Source organism: Rhinolophus sinicus, chromosome 1 (assembly GCF_057876585.1).
Source record: "Rhinolophus sinicus isolate RSI-liver-muscle chromosome 1, RSI-T2T, whole genome shotgun sequence".
Lineage (NCBI taxonomy): Eukaryota > Metazoa > Chordata > Mammalia > Chiroptera > Rhinolophidae > Rhinolophus > Rhinolophus sinicus.
The window spans coordinates 89,356,394-89,377,146 of NC_142501.1; the positions used below are offsets into that span (position 1 = coordinate 89,356,394).

Consider the following 20,753-nt stretch of genomic DNA (forward strand, 5'->3'; position numbering starts at 1 on the left):
GTCTCATTATTTACTGTAGTCCTTTTCAGATTTTCTATTTATTCTTGAGTCAGTTTAATGATTTGTATTTGTCTGGGAATTTTTTCATTTCATCTAAGTTATCTAAATTCTTGCGAAACAGTTGTTCATACTATTCCCTTATAAGCCTTTTTATTTCTGTAAGATCAGTGCTGATGTCCCCTCTTTCATTCCTTATTTTAGTAATTTGAGTCTCCTCTCTCTTTTCCCCTTGTCAGTCTACTTAAAGTTTTGTCAGTTTTGTTTTCCTTTTCAAATAAACCAAGTTTTGTTTTGTTTTGTTTTTTCTCTACTTCATTTTTTGTTTTCTATTCTCTACTTCATTTTTTCCCCCTTCTCTAACGTTTATTATTTTCTTTCTGTTTCTTTTGGGTTTAGTTTGTTCTTCTCTATCTAGTTACTTAAAGTGGAATGTTATTTTTTCATTTGAGATTTTTCTTCTTTTTTAATGATCACTGCTTAACTGCATGCATCCCATAAGTTTTGATATGTTGTATTTTAATTTTCACTCATCTCAACATACTTCTTAATTTCCATTGTGATTTATATTTTGACCCATTCATCATTTAGTAGTGTGTGGTTTAATTTCACATATTTGTGAATTTCCCAAAGTTTCTGTTGTCGCTTTGTAATTCCATTTTGGTTAGAAAACATACTTTATATGGTTTCATTCCTCTTAAATTTATTGAAACTTGTTTTATGGCATCATATGGTCATGCCTCATGGTTGACCATAATCCCAGGAGGACGGGTGGCTGTCCCTTGTTCTCTATATCAAACTGCTGCCTGCTCTGCCTTTCTGCTTGTATCAGAGCTTCGGGCCTCCCATTAGTCATTTTTCATCAAGATTTCCATTTTTTTTATAATGCTCTTAGGCATGAGGTTTTCTAATTTCTGTTCCAAATCAAGTCCATCCCCTCATGTAGAGACGTGGAGCTCTTTGTCCTTAAGGTATGCCCTTCCCCTGTAGTAGAATCCCCGGAGGCCAACGTTTCCCAGAGTGGCACTCCACGTACTTATCTTAAGTGTTACATTCAAACTCATCCTTCCAAATTTTTCTGGTTATTTTCAGAAGAAAAACTGAATTTAGGTCACTGTTGCTTTCTTTCTCTCTCACAGTAAAATGGTCCAATGACATGCACAACAACAGAAGGAAGAAGCAGGAGTTGTGAATAGTTAACCTGTACAATTGATCTTAAATTTTAAATCATTGCCTTTATTACCTGATTAAAATATATAAGGCAAATAGTTGGTCCTACAGCTGAAGCTCTTGATCATAGGATGTTCTATTTTTCATTTCTTAGCAGCCAGTCAACTTTAAAACATGAAGGAAAAATCAAGAAAGTAATCATAAAGCATTCCTTGGAGAGAGTTTCAAAACATGAATTAAAAGTAACAAGCCCCCTTCACTGAGCTCAGGTACTGTACTTGGTACATTACTGTGTTGTCTCATTCATTTCTAACCACAACCCAATGAGGAAGGAGCCTTTAATCTCCATTTTGTGAAGAGGAAACTGTGGCCTAGACAAGGTAATGGAATCTTATCTCAGGTTACACAGCTTCTGGGAACAGGACGGACATTTTTTTTTTTTTTTTTTATTGGGGAAGGGGAACAAGACTTTATTGGGGAACAGTGTGTACTTCCAGGCCTTTTTTCCAAGTCAAGTTGTTGTCCTTTCAATCTCAATTGTGGAGGGTACTGTTCAGCTTCAAGTTGTTGTTCTTTCAGTCTTAGTTGTGGAGGCGCAGCTCAGCTCCAGGTCCAGTTGCCGTTGCTAGTTGCAGGGGGCGCTGCCCACCATCCCTTGTGGGAGTCCAACCAGCAACCTTGTGGTTGAGAGGATGCGCTCCAACCAACTGAGCCATCTGGGAGCTCAGCTGCAGCTCAGCTCAAGGTGCTGTGTTCAATTTTAGTTGCAGGGGGCAGAGCCCACCATCCCTTGCGGGAGTCGAGGAATTGAACTGGCAACCTTGTGGTTGTGAGCCCACGCTCCAACCAACTGAGCCATCCTGGAGGCAGCTAAGCTCAAGGTGTCGTGTTCAACCTTAGTTGCAGGGGGCGGAGCCCACCATCCCTTGCGGGACTCGAGGAGTTGAACCGGCAACCTTGTGGTTGAGAGCCCAGTGACCCATGTGGGAATCAAACCGGCAGCCTTCGGAGTCAGGAGCACGGAGCTCTAACCGCCTGAGCCACCGGGCCGGCCCCAGGATGGACATTTTAAATGATGAAATTAAAAACTGTTTTGTAAATTACTCAAGTACATATTTTTTGTAAAAAAAAAAAAAAAAAATCAAATATATAGGAAATCAAATCACCAATAACCATATATGTGTGTATGTGTGTATATGATTACACACACACACGGACACAGAGTGAGAGCGACAGAGAGCGAGAGCGAGATCTGAAAGATACATAGTAAGTTGATACTCGGTTAACCCTGGAGATGGAAGGTGAGAAGGTACCAGGAATGAAAGTGATGTCTTTAGCTTTAACTCGAATGTTCCAATTTTTTGCAAGGAGCATATTTTCATGTATTAGTTATATAAATTAGTAATTAAAAATCCCTGAAAGAATGAGGACAGAAAGCCACATTCCAGATAAAGTTGTATCTTTGACTAACCCCTTTGCCCCTTTTTTGATGACCTGTTCATCACAATCTCCACCCAAGAATGTTTAAAAGTTTTCAAAGGTAGTGTGTACAAGAGTTACTTGATATAGTTAAGGTGATAAAAATCATTGATAATGAAGTATAAAGCCGTATACCATGGCGGTGAAGTACACAGAACCCACATCAAGACTGCCGGGGTTAGAATCCCAGCTTCCCCATTGTATGGCCTCTCTGTGCCTCAGTTTCCTCGTTTATAAATTTGATATAATAGTACCTATCTTATCGGGTTGTTGTGAGGCCTAAATGAGTTATTATCTGTACAGTACTTAGAACAGTGCTTGGCACGTAGTAAGACCAATATAAGGGTTATTGTTATTATCCTTATACTAAAAAAACTATGATAAATTTTTGTGTCCATCTAGACTTTGTTCTGTATGTATGTGTATATATACAGGTACATACACATTCATGTGGGTAAATATAGATGTACTTTTTAATTAAAATTGGATTATACTATTTCTATTTATTATAACCTTCTTTGTGCTGAACACTGTATATTATAAACATCTCTCCATGTCATTAAATGAAATAATGAATGTTTAATACAAAAATTAGATGTATTTGGTCATAATTATTTATGATAGCATGGATCCTTTTGACCAAATACATGAATGAACATAGGAAAAGACAGAAATTTCTTGGTACTATAGTGAAAGTCTGGAGTGCTTATAGATTTTGATGTAGTTTACTTAAATGCTTGAATGTGTATTGATATATTCTACCTAAGTGCATCATTTTTTGTCTTATTTGTTAAGCAAATGATAGTCAACATTTAAAAATGTTTATCTTAAGTAAGTGCCAATATGCCAGATAGAATGCCATTTTTGAATTGTCATGGAGGGAAAGGCACTTCTTAGAATATCTTTGTAAGAGGAAAAGTGATCTGTAAAAAAATATATTGGTTAGTATGAAAAATATTTCTTCCTCTGCCTCTTTCTGCTTTTCCAGGAGATGTTTCACAAAGCAGAAGAATTCTTACCCAAAAGGACAGAGGTGGATGAGATGGACACATCAGATACCCAATGGGGCTGGTTTTACTTGGCAGAATGTGGGAAGTGGCACATGTTTCAGGTATCTCCTTTCCTTGAATATAGCAGACGGGATGTAGGTTCACTTAGCATCGTCTCGCTGATGGATAAAATGAGTAAGAGCAAAACCTGAGAGAAATCAAACCTTAAGGAAATCAGATAGCTTAATGAAAAGAAAAACTAGAAATTCTTCTAGTCCTTTTCCTTTTCTTTCCCCTAGGTTTTCACAGTAATTTATTTAGAAGAAGCAGTATGTGTTTACTGTGTGTACAGAGGGCGATTGTCACTGAGTTGCATGGTATCAGTACCTCTGAGCAACTCCGAGTTTGATTTGATGGACAAAGAAAAAGGGAAGAGAACAAGCCCATATTAAACACCTTCTGTACACCAGGTATTATGTTAGGTGCTGTACATATTTTTCTCCTTTAACCTCACAACAACTCTGAAGCCGATGGTAACACTGTCTCACAGTCAAAGAAAGTGCAACCCAGAAAACAATGTAATTTGTCCAGTCACACAGCTACTTAATGGTTAAGCTGAGATTTGAACCTATACTCAAAAGCATTTTTGTTTTTTACTTACAAGATGACTAAAAGAAGATTTAATTTGAGCCACCTAGTGAGTGTAATTATGTAATAATTTGTAAAAATTTTAATAATTTGGAAAAAGGCATTGTACCCAGTTGTTGATGTTTCTTTGCTGGAAAGCCTTAAACTTTTGAACATGCTCGCTTAGCTGTGATTCTCCCTGTGTGTCGGGCTGGGAACTAGCAGAGGTGATTAGTAAGTGTCCCTTGTCCCACCATCTCTGTCTCTGTGACCACAGTACCACCTCTGTGGCCAAGCCATTGACGTGAACAGCTGGTAAATGAAACTTTCTGGTTTGTCTTAAAGCTGGATACCAACATTCAGTGTTCAATTACCAGTGAAGATATCGAAAAAAGCTTCAAAACAAATCCTTGTGGCTCCATTTGTTTTACTACTTCCAAATTCAGCTACAAGATAGACTTTGCAGGTATGATTTCTCCCCTAGTAGTTGTGTGTTTTTAGCATATCGATATGGTAAAATCTGCAGTTCTGAAGATCAGAATTAGTTGCTACATTGGTAAACAGTGAAGCAAATCTTTTTTATAACACATAAAAATACCTCTATAAAAAAATCAAGATGTAAAAGCTTCTTGAGCAACACTGTCTTTTATAAAGGAGTACTTACATGCCTCTAGGTACTAATATATTGGAGATTGTCATGTACTCTGTGTTCATGGAATCCTCTTCAAAGGAACACAAACACTTTCAAACTATTGTTTTATTCTTTTGAAATAGATAGGAACCTTTTTATTTTAAGGATCATTCTGAAAGGTCAAGTGACAAAGTCTGAGGTAGTTGGTGATAGTTTTAAGATCAGAGTTCAGATGAATGACCCACCTCTTGATGTCTTTGCCAGAAAACTTTCTTTAATGAACACTGCCGCCTGCCATTTTCTGATTTCATTGGCTCTTTCACAGATGAGCCGGCTAATCTAGAAATCAGCTGCACTTTGGGTTTCATCCATGATATGTGGGCATATTTGTAGGCACTCCATGAAAAGCCTGTTGGATTCAGCCCCTTCGCTTTCAAGCTGCTATGGGCACAGCTGTTTGCAGCTTTAGAGGCAAACAAGACCTGGGTAGGGAAGCATCTTAATAAAAGTGCATTTTGGTTGCCTCACAGCTCAGTGCTCTAGCTGTTCTGCCCCAGTTTCTGCGAGTAGTACCTTTATGACAGAGTTAGTATGTGTTGTGGTGGAAATTTCCTTGGATGAGTCAAGGCCCAGAAATGGGGAAGGCGATTTGTCCAGTAAGAGGTTGATGCAATCAAATCTCTAACGATTATTATCCCCCCAAAGATTTTGTTTTTTATTATAAAGAGTTGAAACCTTTCGATTCTTACTACTGACTAACCATCACTTTTTTTATTAGACAAATAGGTTGCCCTCCCTTGTCTTTCCTATTATCCTATCCTATCCTTTCCTAATCCTGTCCTATCCTTTCCTATTATCATTTGTCTAGACAGAGGTGTATGGTAGATGTTTCAGTCTTGGGTACAAGTGCCAGTTTTGAAGCAATACTGAGACCTAATTGTATGCATAGACATCAGATTCATATAGAGATGGAATTTGTCAAAGCATTTGATTGATAATTTGGCAAGCTACATGTTTCTGAAAGAATACTTTCTAGTAAACTGTACTTTTTGAATCTTTCTCTCAGACAATGCAGTTTATTAAAAAACTTTCTAAATTAAAGAATACGAGTCACATATGATAACTCAAGTTCCCCAGCCTCCATATAATGGTACTGTTTCAAAGGTATAGATATTAGCATTTCATACGTACCATTTGCAAAATTAGCCCCAACCATTCTGCCACAAGCCAGCTCAGATTCTCCCCTATAAAAGTGGTGAGAAGTAACTCAGAATGCTGTGGAATCAGAATGCCACAGGTTTCACTTCGTGTGCTGAGGTATCCTGCTTTTTACCTGCACAGTAGAAATGGCCATCTGTGCAGAGTCTAGGAGAATACAGAGGGAAGAATGTGTTTTATACAGCATTCGCCCTGCTGATGAATCCCTTTATTTTGGAATGGAATGATGCCAGTTGGATACGATGAACTGACTAGACTCTCATATTAAGACCTAGTACTTAACTTTGTGGGAATGAAGAAATGGGCCTGGTAAAAATTGTCATGCTGAGGCACAGGTGAAAAAAGAAAATGATGCCTTTAGGTAATTAGTCCTTTATCACTAGAATCTCTTATATAAGTATGTATTGAGTCTAGCTAGGTTTTCTATTTTTTTGGTTTAGGTATACAATTTAAAGAGAAGGCAAGAAATGTACAAAGTTTTGAAATTCTGTGAATTGTGTAAGTTTTATAATGGTAATGTAGTTTTTAAATCATTTCCAAAATTTTTGGAGAAATCAAAGTATATTTTCCACTTAATAAGCCAACCGGAAGATTCAGTGCTATAATTTATTTTTCTTTCCAGTACTCTTACTTTTCCTAAGTTGGGAACTCTCCTAGTTTTGTGCCAATTTACCCTAAGAAAGGAATAACCCCGCATACTGAGCAGTGTATGAGATAAGCTTTCTTAGGTGTGAGCTTAGCTCAGAAAGGGGCTGGGCTCCCTGAATAGCTCTTTTAGGATCCTGATCCTTACTGTCCTGTGCTTGTCGGCTGCTCCCAGCGCTCCAGGATTCCTGATCATAGTGTAGGGTGGCTACGAATCTTCATGACAATATGTGTCTATGACTTGTCTAATATCTTTGTCTTTGTATACAGAAATGAAGCAAGTAAATCTCACCACTGGAAAACAGCGCTTAATAAAAAGAGCCCCCTTTTCTATCAGTGCTTTCAGGTACTGTAAAGAGGGTAGAGGTAGAAAGAGTGGCCTTTTCTCTCTCCTCTTTCTTACTGTTTGACAGGAGAACAAATACACTGAAAATATTTTGCTTGGTTATTTAATGATCTTAACATTGATCCTTTTTCATTACTGAATTTCACATTAGTTGATGAAATAGCAATATTATTTTCTGCCCATGTTTCCTTTCCTATTATCCTTTTAATTTCCCCTTTTATGTTTGTATTTTTCAATGCTTTAGAATAGTTTTCATGGTAGTTAAAAAAAGCCTTATGGTCTCTGCTATCAATCCTTAAAATCACCTACTGAGGTAAGTTTGAATTACCTTGGAAATACTCTCACAGAACCTCCCAGTTATTTGGGCTATAAATCCTAAGTAATTACCCATGTTGTCTCCACCTTGACTGATCTCCATTGAGCAAATCCTAGAAGCAATTTCAAATCTGCAGTACTAAAGGGGACCTAAGGAAGATGGGAATACAATGAGACAACAGCACAGCTGTTTCATCCCTGGATCTGGATTGCAAGTTTTCCTTTTCCTGTCTCTGGCTTTATGTAGCCTGAAAAGAGAGGTAGAAATGCCAGAAGAGAGTTAATATTTAGTATTCCAATGAATGGAATTGAAGGGGAAAATCTTACAGTGTGTCTCCTATTTTCTGGAATAGTTCTTCAAGCAAGTATTAAAATTCTTGCTGTTCAAAGAATTTAAAATGAAACAAATGAAAAATGCTACCATGTGAATTGTAAAGGATACTTATTTGTTCCTTCCAAGGAGGTATTTTGAGAGGGTCAGAGTAAAGAAAGAAACATTTTTAAGTTTCTATCAGTTTGTTTCATGAGACTTTTGGCTAATAGTTTAGCATCATGATCTAAAAGTTATTCAAGTGCTTATAGAAGGAATGCTCTAGTACTTCTATGGAATGTAGAAAATATTATTTCCATACCAACCACATCATATCCTCATTCTTAAGTACAAGGAATGTAATAAAGGAATTACGTATCTTCCAAGAAGATGTAACCTGGGAAAAAATGAGACATAATAATGGCGACTGTTATTGTGATGGCGTGTTACTACATCTGGTATACTTTGGTGGGGAGATGAAACACACGAGGCAGACAAGTACTTTGTTCTCTCACAGACGGTACAAACCATAAAACAAATCAGGGGAGGGAGAGAGCTAACCGGAACGGAGCATCATAAGCAAGATAGTAAAAGAGGAAGATCAGGTAGGTAGGACACAGAAGAGTGAAGAAGACAAGTGGATGCTGATATAGAAATGTTTCTTTATTGAAGGGATATATTGAACATTAACTACACGCAAGGTAAATAGTACGTATTTCCCATTTGCAAGGATTTTACAGTTAATCAAGGCTATGGGCTACAAAAATTAAAAAGAAAAAAAACAAGAAACTTTTCCACAGCTAAAAGATACTTCAGGAAAATTAAAAAAAGAAACTGGGTAAACTATTGTTACTCATTGTCACAGTCAAAGAGTTCATCTCAGTGGTATATGAAGTACTTGTATGAATCTCTAAGTAGAAGGCCAACAACCCATTAGAAAAATGAGCAAAGAATTTGAACAGTTCATATAACCTCACTCATAATAAGAAAAATAAAAATTATGTTAGACTAGTTTTTACTATCAGATCGACAAAAATTCAAAAGTTTAATAACATATCTTTTTGGAGAGGTTGAAAAATATGCATTCTCTGCATTTCTGGTGGGAATATCAATGAGTACCACTTGCAAGGAGGGCATTTGGGCGTATCTGTCAAAATCATGCATAAATGTATTCTTTGACCTGGAAATGCCATTTATCCAATCCCAGAAATCCCAGGATATCCAACAAATTGATTTGGACATGTACAATGACAAATTGATAAACTAGGTCTTAGCAACGTTCTTAACAGTAGCAAAAAGTTGAGAAAGCTGAATATTAACAGTAGGGGACTTATATAAACGATGGTATAGCCGTACAATGGAATCGTATGCCTCTGTGGGATAGAATGCACTCACTCATTCAGCCGTATTTATGGAGTGTCCACCATGTGCCAGGCTCTGTGGTAGGGATTGGGAATGAGGAAACTCTCTATCCGCTGATAGGCAAAGATCTCCAAGAATTGAGTAAGAGAAAAAAGAAATGCAGAAGACATGTTTTATGCTACCATTTGTATGGAGTGGGGGGGAGATTGGCTTGTGTTAACCTAAAAAAATTCTAGAAGAATGCCCAAGAGACTGAAGACAGTGATTACTTTGAGTTGAGGCAAGTGGTGAAAATTGGACAGATCAAGGACTGGAGTGGGAGGGAAGCTGGTTGCTGTTTACTTTTTATACGTACTGGTTTTGAAATCATATGATTGGATGATCTTTTCAAAGTTGAAATGAGTTTTAAAAAATTAAGCTTCTTTGAAATTTATGAATTTCTTCCGGTAACTTCCAGTCACCAGAGAGGATTAGTTATGCCAGTGTCAGCCCTTTGCCATTGAATTCCAGGATCACTATCTTTTTCTGTGTTCACATCCAGGGGCTTAATTTGGTAGCTAGTTGTTGTTTTTAATTGACTGACTGCACTAAGTGAGTTCATGTGAATTGTGTAGCGATAGTGGGCCTAAACGGAGAAGGGTTTAGGTTTGAGTTAGATCTGGAAGAACATTGAATGTGTGGCTGAGGGGTTTAGATTTTATTTAATAGTCAGGATAAATTTGTTAAAGAGTGTTTTTTTTATCAAGGATTTTATTTTCTTCTTGGAAATTTCTTTTCCTAAAGTCTTCCTTGCAGTTTAAAGAAATTCTGGAAAATTCAGAAAAACAAGACCAAATTAAACAACTGTTTTTGAAATTGTAATGTTATGGGGTGTTAGATATTTTCCATCAAAGTTCTCAGTTTCAGCACCTAAAAAGCGATACACGAGGAGATATCCAACAAACATTTTAAACTAAAGAAACCTAAGGCCACACTTAATTGCATTTGTTGCAGTGACCCAAACATGACAATGTAGCTTTGAAGATAAGTTTAAATGACTGACAGTAATTATAATCAGCTTCTAATGTTTTGTTATGTCTTCTGCTATTTAAAGTTATATCTGTGAAAATGAGGCTATCCCCATGCCATCACACTGGGAGAACGTGAATACTGAAGTGCCCTATCAGGTAAGAGCAGAGCTGACCCACTGTGCTGTGCAAGACTCAGAAAAGGGCCCCAATAAAATTATCACACTTCTTTTTCCAGCTTATTCCTTTGCAGAATCAAACACATGAATATAATGAAGTTGCTAGTCTCTTTGGGAAAACAATGGATCGCAACAGAATTAAAAGAATTCAGAGAATTCAAAACCTAGACTTGTGGGAGTTCTTTTGCAGGTGAGAGACCGTCTCTAATCTGAACGCTCTCCTTGGCCTCGAAGACTTTTATAATCTTAGAGATAGTGAAGCACGAATGTTGAATTGTATTTTAACTGGTGCTGTGTTTTTCTCTTGCTATATTTTGACCTGTTGTCTCAGCAATCTTGTTCAGCATCTTCAGGGAGTAAAAGAGAGCTGCTCTAGAAGTAAATGCCAGCCGCTGTAGTGCGATGTTAGAAGACGTCAAAGTCTTAGCACTCCTGGGGGCCCTCACTCCTTTCAAGGTTTGCAGCCAGGTTTGGCGCAGCAGTGGCTTCATTAGCATTGCAAAGGGCCCTGGGGAGCTTTTTCGTTTTGTGGATATGACTGTGTTGGCTCAGACTTTTGTGTTGAATTAGAACTCTCTGGAAACATTGTTGAATTTCTTTTTAAACAATTACACTATCTTGCCTGCAGTCATTTGCTTGGTTAGTTTTGAAGGACATTGTAAAACAAACCTGCAAATTTCCTGTTTAGCCCAAAGTTTACCTTGTAGAATTAAAATCTTAAGTCATCACTCAATTTAGGTTGGAAATGACCCATTGGATTGCTCAGTGTGCAGTTAACCTAAAAATAAAGCACATTACAGGAAACTTAAAGGTATTGTCCAAATTAACCTATTGTGCTGTATTATTTTTTATAACAAGTATTACCTAAAATAAGTGGTTGGTTTTCTAAAATATTTAAATTTGTGTTTGAGATTTGGTTTCTAATATTTTTTTAATATAAGAAGAACTTTAATATTTATTCAGGAAATTTTCAAATAATAGAGTTTAATATAATGAACCGCCATGTAGCCATCATCCTGATTTAACATTTATCAAGGTTTACCACATATATTCTGTCCTTTTTTTTTTGTTGTTATTGTTCTTGCTGAAGTATTTTAAAGCAAAACCCAGACCTTCACTCATTTCATTCTCATCCACTTGAAAATCAGGCTGACTTTTTTTTTTATTAATGATACATGAAATTCTTTCATGCTTCTGGTAAGTCAGTTAGTATGGCCTGAGTAAATTCCAGGTTTTAGCCTCAGAATAGTTTATATTATAAAATAAGGGGTTTTCAGTGTGTAGTCTTCACAGTCTTGAGTCCTTGGACCAAGCCAACTTTTATTTCTGACAACATTGAGTTTTAACTGAGTTTAGTGGGTTTTATTCAGTTCTTGTTTAGGTGATTCTTTTTTAGAGGAAGATGGAAACTTCTCTCGCTTTTATTTTATTCTCTTAGTGAATAAAGTAAGTTTTTTCAAATGGTGTGATGAAAACTTATTCATTATTTTCAATCAGGCTTCTGAAGTAGAGTCCTATGAGTCTCCCTCATAATTTGAGTCCTCACTCACATCCTAGTGATAAAATGTACCCGTGAATCTCAAAACATTTTGTACTAAGAATTTCATTAGAAACAGTTTTACTCTATCGATGCCCTTCGTAATTTTATGTAATGTCAGTGTACAGGAATCTGTGATGGTAAATGAATCTGCCACCTGCTATGACAGTAGAAAATACTAAGTCTCATTGTAAGGACAGCCTATCATTTTGACATCTCCCTGAAGAACTGAAATAACCAAGTCAGTCTCATTGTCATATAACCTATGACTCACTGTCCAAGCAGTGAGGCCACGTGAGTCCATCAGGCATCAGTTTGCACGTTGTCCAGACCTTCTTCCTGCCTTCCTCCAGCAATATGTTTTAGCGCCTCCTTTGTGACAGGCACTATTGTAGGTACTTGGGATATAACAGTGTACAGGATCATAGTGTCGTCAAGCAGTCAGGCCACTGAACCACAGACTGTAGAGGGAGCACAGCAGGGCATCGTGGAGCACACGGTGAGGGCATCTCTTCACCCTTGCTGACAGAAGTAGGTATGTGTTAGGGGTGGGGAGTATCAAGAACCATTTCCTAAAGCAGGTGTCATTTAAGCAAGACGTAGGTACCGTGTTTCCACGAAAGTGAGACCTAGCCGGACCATCAGCTCTAATGCGTCTTTTGGAGCAAAAATTAACACAAGACCCGGTATTATATTGTATTGTATTGTAATATTATATTATATTATACACCCAATCTTACTTTATAGTAAAATAAGACCTGGTCTTATATTAATTTTTGCTAAAAAAGACACATTAGAGCTGATGGTCCAGCTAGGTCTTATTTTCGGGGAAACACGATAGGAAAAGGGAAGGGTGTCCCATCGGGAGCAGCCTGGGTCAAAGTTTGATTACATGAGTGAATACACAAATTGAGAGGATTTCAAATAGAACAGAAAATAGGTGGATGGTTAGAGAAAGGTCCACAAACACCGGGTGGCTGTGTCATTTCCTTTAGTAGTCACACTTGAGTTGGACTGATCCAGAGCTGAGGGAGAGTGTTAGCAGGGGCCAGGGTGTGCAGGACCTCACAATCCAAACGGAGGGATTTGGATGTTTTTTCCTGGGACAGTGGGAAGCCATTGTACAAATTTAAGCAAAAGTGTGATTGATCTGATTTGCATTTTAGAAAAATAACTCATCAGGCTATACTGTGGAAAGGGGTTTAAAGCACTTGTTCTCAGTTAGGAGTGATTTTGCCCACCAGGGGATATTTGGCAATGAGTGGAGACTTTTTTATTGTCATGTGGTGAGATGGGGAGATACTACTGGCATCTACTAGGTAAAGGCGAGGTGTGCTAAACATCCTACAAGGCACAAGATGGCTTCCCACAACGAAGAAATATCCAGCCCAAGAGGTCCGTAGTGCTGAAGTTGAGAAACTAGTTTGAAAGGAAGACAGAAGCAGGGAGGCCATTTTAGGAAATTGTTTCAGTAATTAAACTGAGATACATTGGGTGGCTTGAACCAAAGTGGTACCTGCTGTGTTGGAGCGAAGAGGACCATTTTTGAGATATTGCAGATGTAGGATGATATTGCTTGGTCCTTGATTTCATGTGTGCAGTGGGGTGGGTAAGGGAGATGGGACAGATAACTTCAAAGTTTCCGAGTTGTTTGTTTTAATTAACTAAGGGAAAATGGATAGGAGCCGGTTTTGGTCTGGGGAGGATTGGGAGGGAGTCATAGTTATTATATGGGTTGGGAGCTTGGCGAGTGGTGTAGACTAGAGATAATGTGGGTTAATAGCAGCCATAGAAATTGATAAGATGGCCAGGGAGTTTATGTAGATTAAGAAAAGAAGAGGGCCAAGGACTGAACTCTAGAAAGGACAGGCAAAGGAAGAGAAAACCCAAGGAAGAAACTGAGAAGTAACAACCAGAAAAGGTGGAAGAAAACCAATAGAATGTGGTCACAGAAGCCAAAGGAAGAAAGTAGTTTCCACAAGTAGATGTCATCCTCTGTCACATATGGAAGAGTTTCCAAATAAGATAAATATTGAAAATATCCTTAGGATTTTGCAACAAAGAGACCATTGGTTCCCTTGATGTGAGCAATGTTGGTAAACGCTATGTTGTATTTACAGCAAATGTTGACAACTCTCAAGTTCGACAGTGAAGAGAATGAGAGTCATGAGAAGATGGGTAATGTGGAGTCGGGAAGGGTGTTTTTGCTTTTTTATGGTTTTTGAATTTAAAGATGGGAGAGACTGAGCATGTTTAAATTATAATTGGAAAGAACCTATGGAGACGAAGAGTTTAAAAGAAGAGAGAGAGAGGAAGGTTAATTGGTGGATTATGGCTCCTAAAGACTAGTGATTGGATGGAATTCAGAGAACATCTGTCAGAAGGAGATAGACAAGGGTGGTCCAGTTATGTTATCGATAAGTAGAGGTAGGGCGTGAGGACAGGAGTTAGGGGAGTTCCTTCCTGACTCCTGTTCCTACTTTCAGTTTCCTTGGTGAGATAAGAAGTGAGGTCACCTGCAGAGAAAGAGCTGTTACGGAGGTGTGGATAAGAGGGGGAGATAGAAAAGGGAAGGTTTAAAATGGCCACTGTGGAAAATGGGGGAGAAAGAGCTAACTTGGGAACTACAGGATTTCCATTAGTGCTAAGGGCTTAGCTAAAGTTGGAATATGTGCAGTTGTAGTGGAAACCATCGGGGTGTTGTTTGATCTATTTCAGCCGTCCAAATTTAAGAGCAGAGAGGCGAGATGGCTGGATTGATCCAGAGCTGGGAAGGATAAAGCAGCAAGGAAATCAGCAGTGAAAGCTGCTGTCTCATTCAGAATGTGGAATGAGACGAGAGATGCTCAGCCCTGGCTGCATATCAGAATCACCCAGGGAGCCCTTTAATAAGTAGAGACATCTATCGCCCACCCTGATCCACTGAATCAGAACCTCACGTTCTGACGTTGTTAATAAAGTTCTGCAAGTGACTCTGATGTTCAGTCAGGATGGAAAACCACTGGTCTAAACATAGGCAAACTTATTTCCGTCCAGAGCATGAAGATATTCTTGCTGCAGTTCAGAATATGTAACATATCAGTATAGTCCTTTGGGCCCTTTAGTCCCTGAGAGGGCAGGTAATTCTAAGACATCTTGGAGAAGTGGGTGGTACAGTGTTTTCAGCAAATTCAGAAATGAATGTGGGGTTCAGAAATGAACCCCACAAAGGTGAACAGATTTGTGGAAAACTCAGTGTAGTTTAAATCCTATGACTTTCCCCACAATTTTGAAGTCCAGGAAGCCGTAGAGCTCACCATTAGCCTTTCTGGAACCCCAAGGTCATTGTAGGAGACTCTCCATTTCATGGGTGCCTTAGCAGCACTGGACCACCCATTCCACTCGGCCTTCAGCTGGTACGTGTGCTCTGTCCAGTCCAGTGACCCAGCAGATTTCTAGTGCCCCAACTCCTGGCTCGAGCTAACCAACACTTCATTTATAATATCTAAGAGAGACTTGAGTGAATTTTCAAACCAGAATTCATTCTAATCTGTGCCTGACAAGTAGTGATGAGTAAATGTCCTGATTTTAGAGTGGATTTCTAGTCATTACAGACTATGAAGCTTGACGTTAGAAGGATGTATATTAAACTGCTCACTCAGGAAACAACAGTATAGATTTGCTAAAGCCCGATAACTAAGAGGATTACCGTAGTATTAGGTGGGTGAGCCTCTTAGACAGGATAGCTTGATTTCTACAAAGTAGTTAAAAAAGTTTCTTATGATGGAGACAAGATAGGGAAATGTGTGCCAGGTGATTAAGTAGAAAGAGAAAAGTTAATGCCCGGTAACATCTTATGCAAAGAGTAACTTGAATGGCATGCACACTTTCTTCCTGACCCCTTCAACATTTTTATCAGGAATTTGGGTGAAAATGTAGAAGGATTGCTTATCACACTCGTGAAAGATTCAGAACTTCTAGCAGGGATAGCTTATTTGTCATGTGAATGAATCAGGAGACAGAAAGACCTTGGAAGATTGAAACAGTGAGTCAAAACAAATATGATTATCTTTTCTTTTTTTGAAAAGAATTTTTTTTTCTTTGTTAGAAAAGTAACCATTATGCATTGTTAAAAAACAAACAAACAGTCGGTACATAAAGTTCTAAAACAGAAAGTTGGCATAATTTGTTTTTAGTGAAAGCACACTGACTTTTTCTGAAGTAAATATTTGTTTAATGTACATCCTTCTAATGTCATGCTTCATGGTCTGAAAAGATTTTCACCAATAGATCAAAGCATAAACTTTTAATTTTTTATATATCTTGCCTATGTTTTTATGTTTTACTACCTATGTATGTATACGTATACAATGTACAGTATTGTGTTGAGTTATATGTTTCTTTTTGCAACATTCTTTTTACATTCCACATTATTTTTCAAGAGTTGTCTGTATTAATACATAGAGATCTAATTCATTACATTTAACTTTCATGTATAAATATATAATTGTTTATTCATTTTTCTATGAAAGAACTTACAGCTGTTTTCAGTTTGTTTTTCACTGTTACAATCAGTCCTACATGTTAAAAGAGATTTGTCCATTGGGAAGGGCTTAAACTGGATGGCTTCATGTCCCTTCCAGCCCTCAGATTCAAAATTTAGTTCAATTCAACCAATGTTTTCCAATCTTGGGATGAAAAGATGCAGGCCTCATCCCTGCTCAAGGAATTCACTGTTTAAAGACTCTGGGCCCTTCACGTTATTTAATTGTTTGTAGTGTCATTATTCAGGCATCTGTACAACTTGGCCGGTTTAGGCAATCACCTCTACTGTAATGGGGCATCATTTGGAATATCTGTAATTTTTGGTATAATTTTCAACCTTAGGTCTCAATGTTAATTATAATAATAATTTTTGATGAGATTATGTGTCCAAGAGTACTTGGAATTTTTTTTCATAGCTGCTTTGTCCATTTATGATTTATATTAAAGAAATGTTTTTTGTTTCACACCTTCTATTGAATTTTGCTCCTTGAAAAATTAATAAATGCCACTTATGGTATATTTCTGTGTGTGTTTTGTGTCTGTGTGTGTTATTTTTAGGAAAAAGGCTCAGCTCAAGAAAAAACGAGGTGTGCCTCAGATTAATGAACAAATGCTGTTTCATGGCACCAGCAGTGAATTTGTGGAAGCAATCTGCATTCATAACTTTGATTGGAGAATAAATGGCATACATGGTGCTCTCTTTGGAAAAGGTAATTATCAGAATTCCAGGTCCAATCAAGTCCTAGGAGCGACTCTTCTCTCTTGAGAGATAATTGTTTTGTAATTCAGGGGTTTGACAGTCATTAAGTTCTGTACTAGGTTCCCGGCACACCCTCAGACTTTCTGAGCCACAGAAAAGCCACTTCCTGCATGTACAAGGTAGAAGTAAGACCTTTACACCCACCTCTACCCGATTAGACAGGAGACCTCCAACTGCCAGTCATTCAAATGGGGCGTCACATCCGTATGAGCTGATTTTTGCGTTACTTTAATTTTTATGTGCAAGTCCTTTCTATGGATAAAACTACACTGTTTTATGTCATATATTTAGAGAACTATAAAATAAATTAATTACATTGTGTACAGGTCTAGGTACTAGTATTTTTTGTTTGTTTTGTTTTTTAGAAAATGATAGGTAAGAATATTAATGAGCAATAAGGAATAATGGGGGAAATCCTCACCTTTTTTCTAATGTTGCGAAAGTCCAAGTTCTCCAATTTATGCCCACTCCTCAAGCAAATTAAGGAGAGAGATGAGGGGAACAGGTAAGGGATGGACATTTATTGTTCTGGTCCTTACTTTGTACCTTACCTCCACTTAGAACTGCCACTTAAGATCAGTATGTGCTACATTTTTAAAAAGTAAATCAGTTTTTAAAGTAACTACTGTAAAGGCCATTTCATTTATTTAACTGTAAAAGGATCAGAAAAATGTTTTCTAAATCCCATCAGTATTGGGTAATAATGAGACTTTGCAATTCTTTTCCAAAATTTTGTAGAGCAAGTATTCCCATAATGATGTCAATCTCCTATGCCTACCTTTCGAAACAGTTGGATGCTTTACTGAGTTTTCATATTCAGGCAACAAACCAGTGAAATTGGTCTTTGGGGATGCTCAGATGTGAACTGTGTGGCATTCTCTCCAGACATCTTTTCCTGGACATAGCGTTCTGTTATTTCCAGAGATATTATTGAATTGTTACCCTGTATCATAGAAATGTGGCCTCTCAGGGTTTGTGATCCTCTCTGTAGATCAGCAGTTTTCACTGTTCTCTCCAGAGCTTTGATGGATGCTGGACAGGACAGTGGGGTGAGAAAAGTGGTGGAAGGAAGTAGAAAAGGGAGGGAGGTCCAAGCAGTTAAAACTCAGGTCCTGCCATACAGTTAATCGCAAACATAGTTTGTGTCTATCTTACATATTGGATTTCTTTTGAAACAGAAGTCTGGCAGCTATATTTTGGTGGGGGTGGATGGCATGGTGGTGGGGACTGGTCTATACTAACAGATCTATGTCTAGGGCAGTCTGAATCACAGCTGTCGATAATAGATGGATTTCTGTTCTTTTCCTAAAGATCTACAGATGAGGAAATTCCACATCTACTTTTGTTACACACCTCCATGTGTCTACTCCCCTAACAATGAGAATGTTTTTGCTTGTGTTTCCTGTATTCTTCAGAGTAATCTTGGCTTTTTTTTTTTTTTTTTTTGGTTTTGGTCTTTTTAATTTAAGGAACCTATTTTGCTAGAGATGCTGCTTACTCCAGTCGCTTCTGCAAAGATGACATAAAACATGGAAACACGTTCCAAATTCATGGCGTAAGCTTGCAACAACGGCATCTATTTAGAACATACAAATCTATGTTTCTTGCTCGAGTGCTGATTGGCGATTACATAAACGGAGACTCCAAATACATGCGACCACCTTCTAAAGACGGTAGCTATGTGAATTTATATGACAGCTGTGTGGATGACACCTGGAATCCAAAGATCTTTGTGGTGTTTGATGCCAACCAGATCTATCCTGAGTACTTAATAGACTTTCATTGATTTCACTTCCAAATCTCAGTGGTCAAGGAAGTTTTATTCTGTTTTTGCAGGAAGATTTGCTCTCCTGTCATCTAGACACTAAATGGTAATTATCTGGTACTTCTGAAACAGATATGGAAAAAAAAAGTGGCCTCCATATAAAAAGAAATACTGACTTTAAGGTTGGTTTTTTTGTTGTTTTGTTTTTGTCTTGTTATTCATGGTCTTATCTGTTGAAGATCGGTGTCATTGCCATTTTAACACCTCAGGGTGAAAGATGCCACTCCAAATTGAATCCGCTGTCTCGATTGACATGGCCGTTTAGAGTTTTTAAAGTTGTATGTGTTGTTATCAGGATAAATGTTTTCAATTCAAATGGACGTATACATATATATGTTCTAAAAATAAAAATATAGACATAAATGTGTCCCATCAGAGGAATTGATCCTCTGTAAATTGAATTCTGATATTCTTGTCTACCAATCAATATGTTGCTTTGTTGGTCTTCTGAAAGGGGGATTTAAAACCTTGAAGTGGGGTGTGTACCTTGAGAGAGGTCAGAAATAAGACAATTATTTGCAGTGCTGCCAAACAAGCCAGAAGGAGAAAATCGAGGTAGAGGGTCCTGCTTTCGATTGCCTTAGGGTCGTGGGCTGCAGCCTCACACTTGTTCATGTCACTGTCCTGTCTCCTGCATCTGAATTGACAAAATGCTTCAGACTGTAATTTGCCTACGGTTCATCCACCAGGGCTCTTGAGAGTTCTTGTACCGAGACTTGCTGCCCAAAGTATTTATTGCATCTTCAAAATGAAACTTTTATTTATTAGAACATTTATTTTCCCTTTGTTTACGGGTCCCTAAAATGATTACTTCTAAGCTATTTTTATGTGCTTGCCCACTACCACACACAGCTATTCAACAGTGATTTATAAAATTCACATTTCTAAGTTGTAGCTCCCCATTTTGAATCATTGCAGAAAGCAGGAGGCTGCGTGGAGCAAATCTGGTTTATTCCTTTGAGTAGCAATTGACAATCTACTACTCTCTTGAAAAGTTGGATACAATTCATAATCATACTTAGTGGATATTTGTTTACCTGTCCCATCTTGTTTGCTGTTCTCTTCTAAGGAGGAGCAAGTATCCTGCCGTAACTTTAACAGTTTCCTGCCGTTAAAGGTAGAGATGCTGGACTACGGCTTGACAGAGACGTTGTGTAGGAGTTCAGGCCTTAGCTGGGGGAATTGGCCGGATGATTGTGGAGAGTTTTTCTTTTTTTTATTTTATTTTATTATTATTAAATTTATTGAGGTGACAATTGTTAGTAAAATTACACAGATTTCAGGTGTACAATTCTGTATTACATCATCTATAAATCCCATTGTGTGTTCATCACCCAGAGTCAGTTCTCCTTCCATCACCATATATTCGATCCCCCTTACCCTCATCTCCCACCCCCCACCCCCCTCCCCCCTTACCCTCTGGCAACCACCAAACCATTGTCTGTGTCTATGAGTTTCTGTTTCTCATTTGTTTGTCTTGTTCTTTTGTTGCTTTTGGTTTATATACCACATATCAGTGAAATCACATGGTTCTCTGCTTTTTCTGTCTGACTTATTTCGCTCAGCATTACACTCTCAAGATCCATCCATGTTGTCACAAATGTTCCTATATCATCTTTTCTTACCGCCGAATAGTATTCCATTGTGTATATATACCACAACTTCTTTATCCATTCATCTATCGAAGGACATTTTGGTTGTTTCCATGTCTTGGCCACCGTAAACAAAGCTGCAATGAACATTGGAGCACACGTGTCTTTATCTCTAAATGTTTTCAGATTTTTTGGGTAGATACCCAGGAGAGGGATTGCTGGGTCATATGGCAATTCTAT

At 37.9% G+C, this 20,753-nt stretch overlaps 1 protein-coding gene across 4 annotated transcripts in view; it reads left to right on the forward strand.

The window, feature by feature from the left end:
* The window catches only part of PARP11 (poly(ADP-ribose) polymerase family member 11), a 36,802-nt gene extending 17,480 nt beyond the window's left edge, over positions 1 to 19,322 (forward strand). Inside the window, exons 2-9 of one of the 4 annotated variants that reach the window (XM_019756928.3) lie at positions 1,322 to 1,436; positions 3,635 to 3,757; positions 4,608 to 4,728; positions 7,027 to 7,102; positions 10,183 to 10,255; positions 10,335 to 10,465; positions 16,895 to 17,046; positions 18,566 to 19,322. In XM_019756928.3, the coding sequence (XP_019612487.2) occupies positions 3,638 to 3,757; positions 4,608 to 4,728; positions 7,027 to 7,102; positions 10,183 to 10,255; positions 10,335 to 10,465; positions 16,895 to 17,046; positions 18,566 to 18,882 (990 nt within the window). In that variant the 5' untranslated portion in view covers positions 1,322 to 1,436; positions 3,635 to 3,637 and the 3' untranslated portion in view covers positions 18,883 to 19,322. Of the gene's footprint in view, positions 1 to 1,321; positions 1,437 to 3,634; positions 3,758 to 4,607; positions 4,729 to 7,026; positions 7,103 to 10,182; positions 10,256 to 10,334; positions 10,466 to 16,894; positions 17,047 to 18,565 lie in introns of those variants that run through there. The other 3 variants (XM_019756929.3, XM_019756927.3, XM_088801371.1) reach the window with 3 other exon arrangements.
* Positions 19,323 to 20,753: the final 1,431 nt, after the last annotated feature.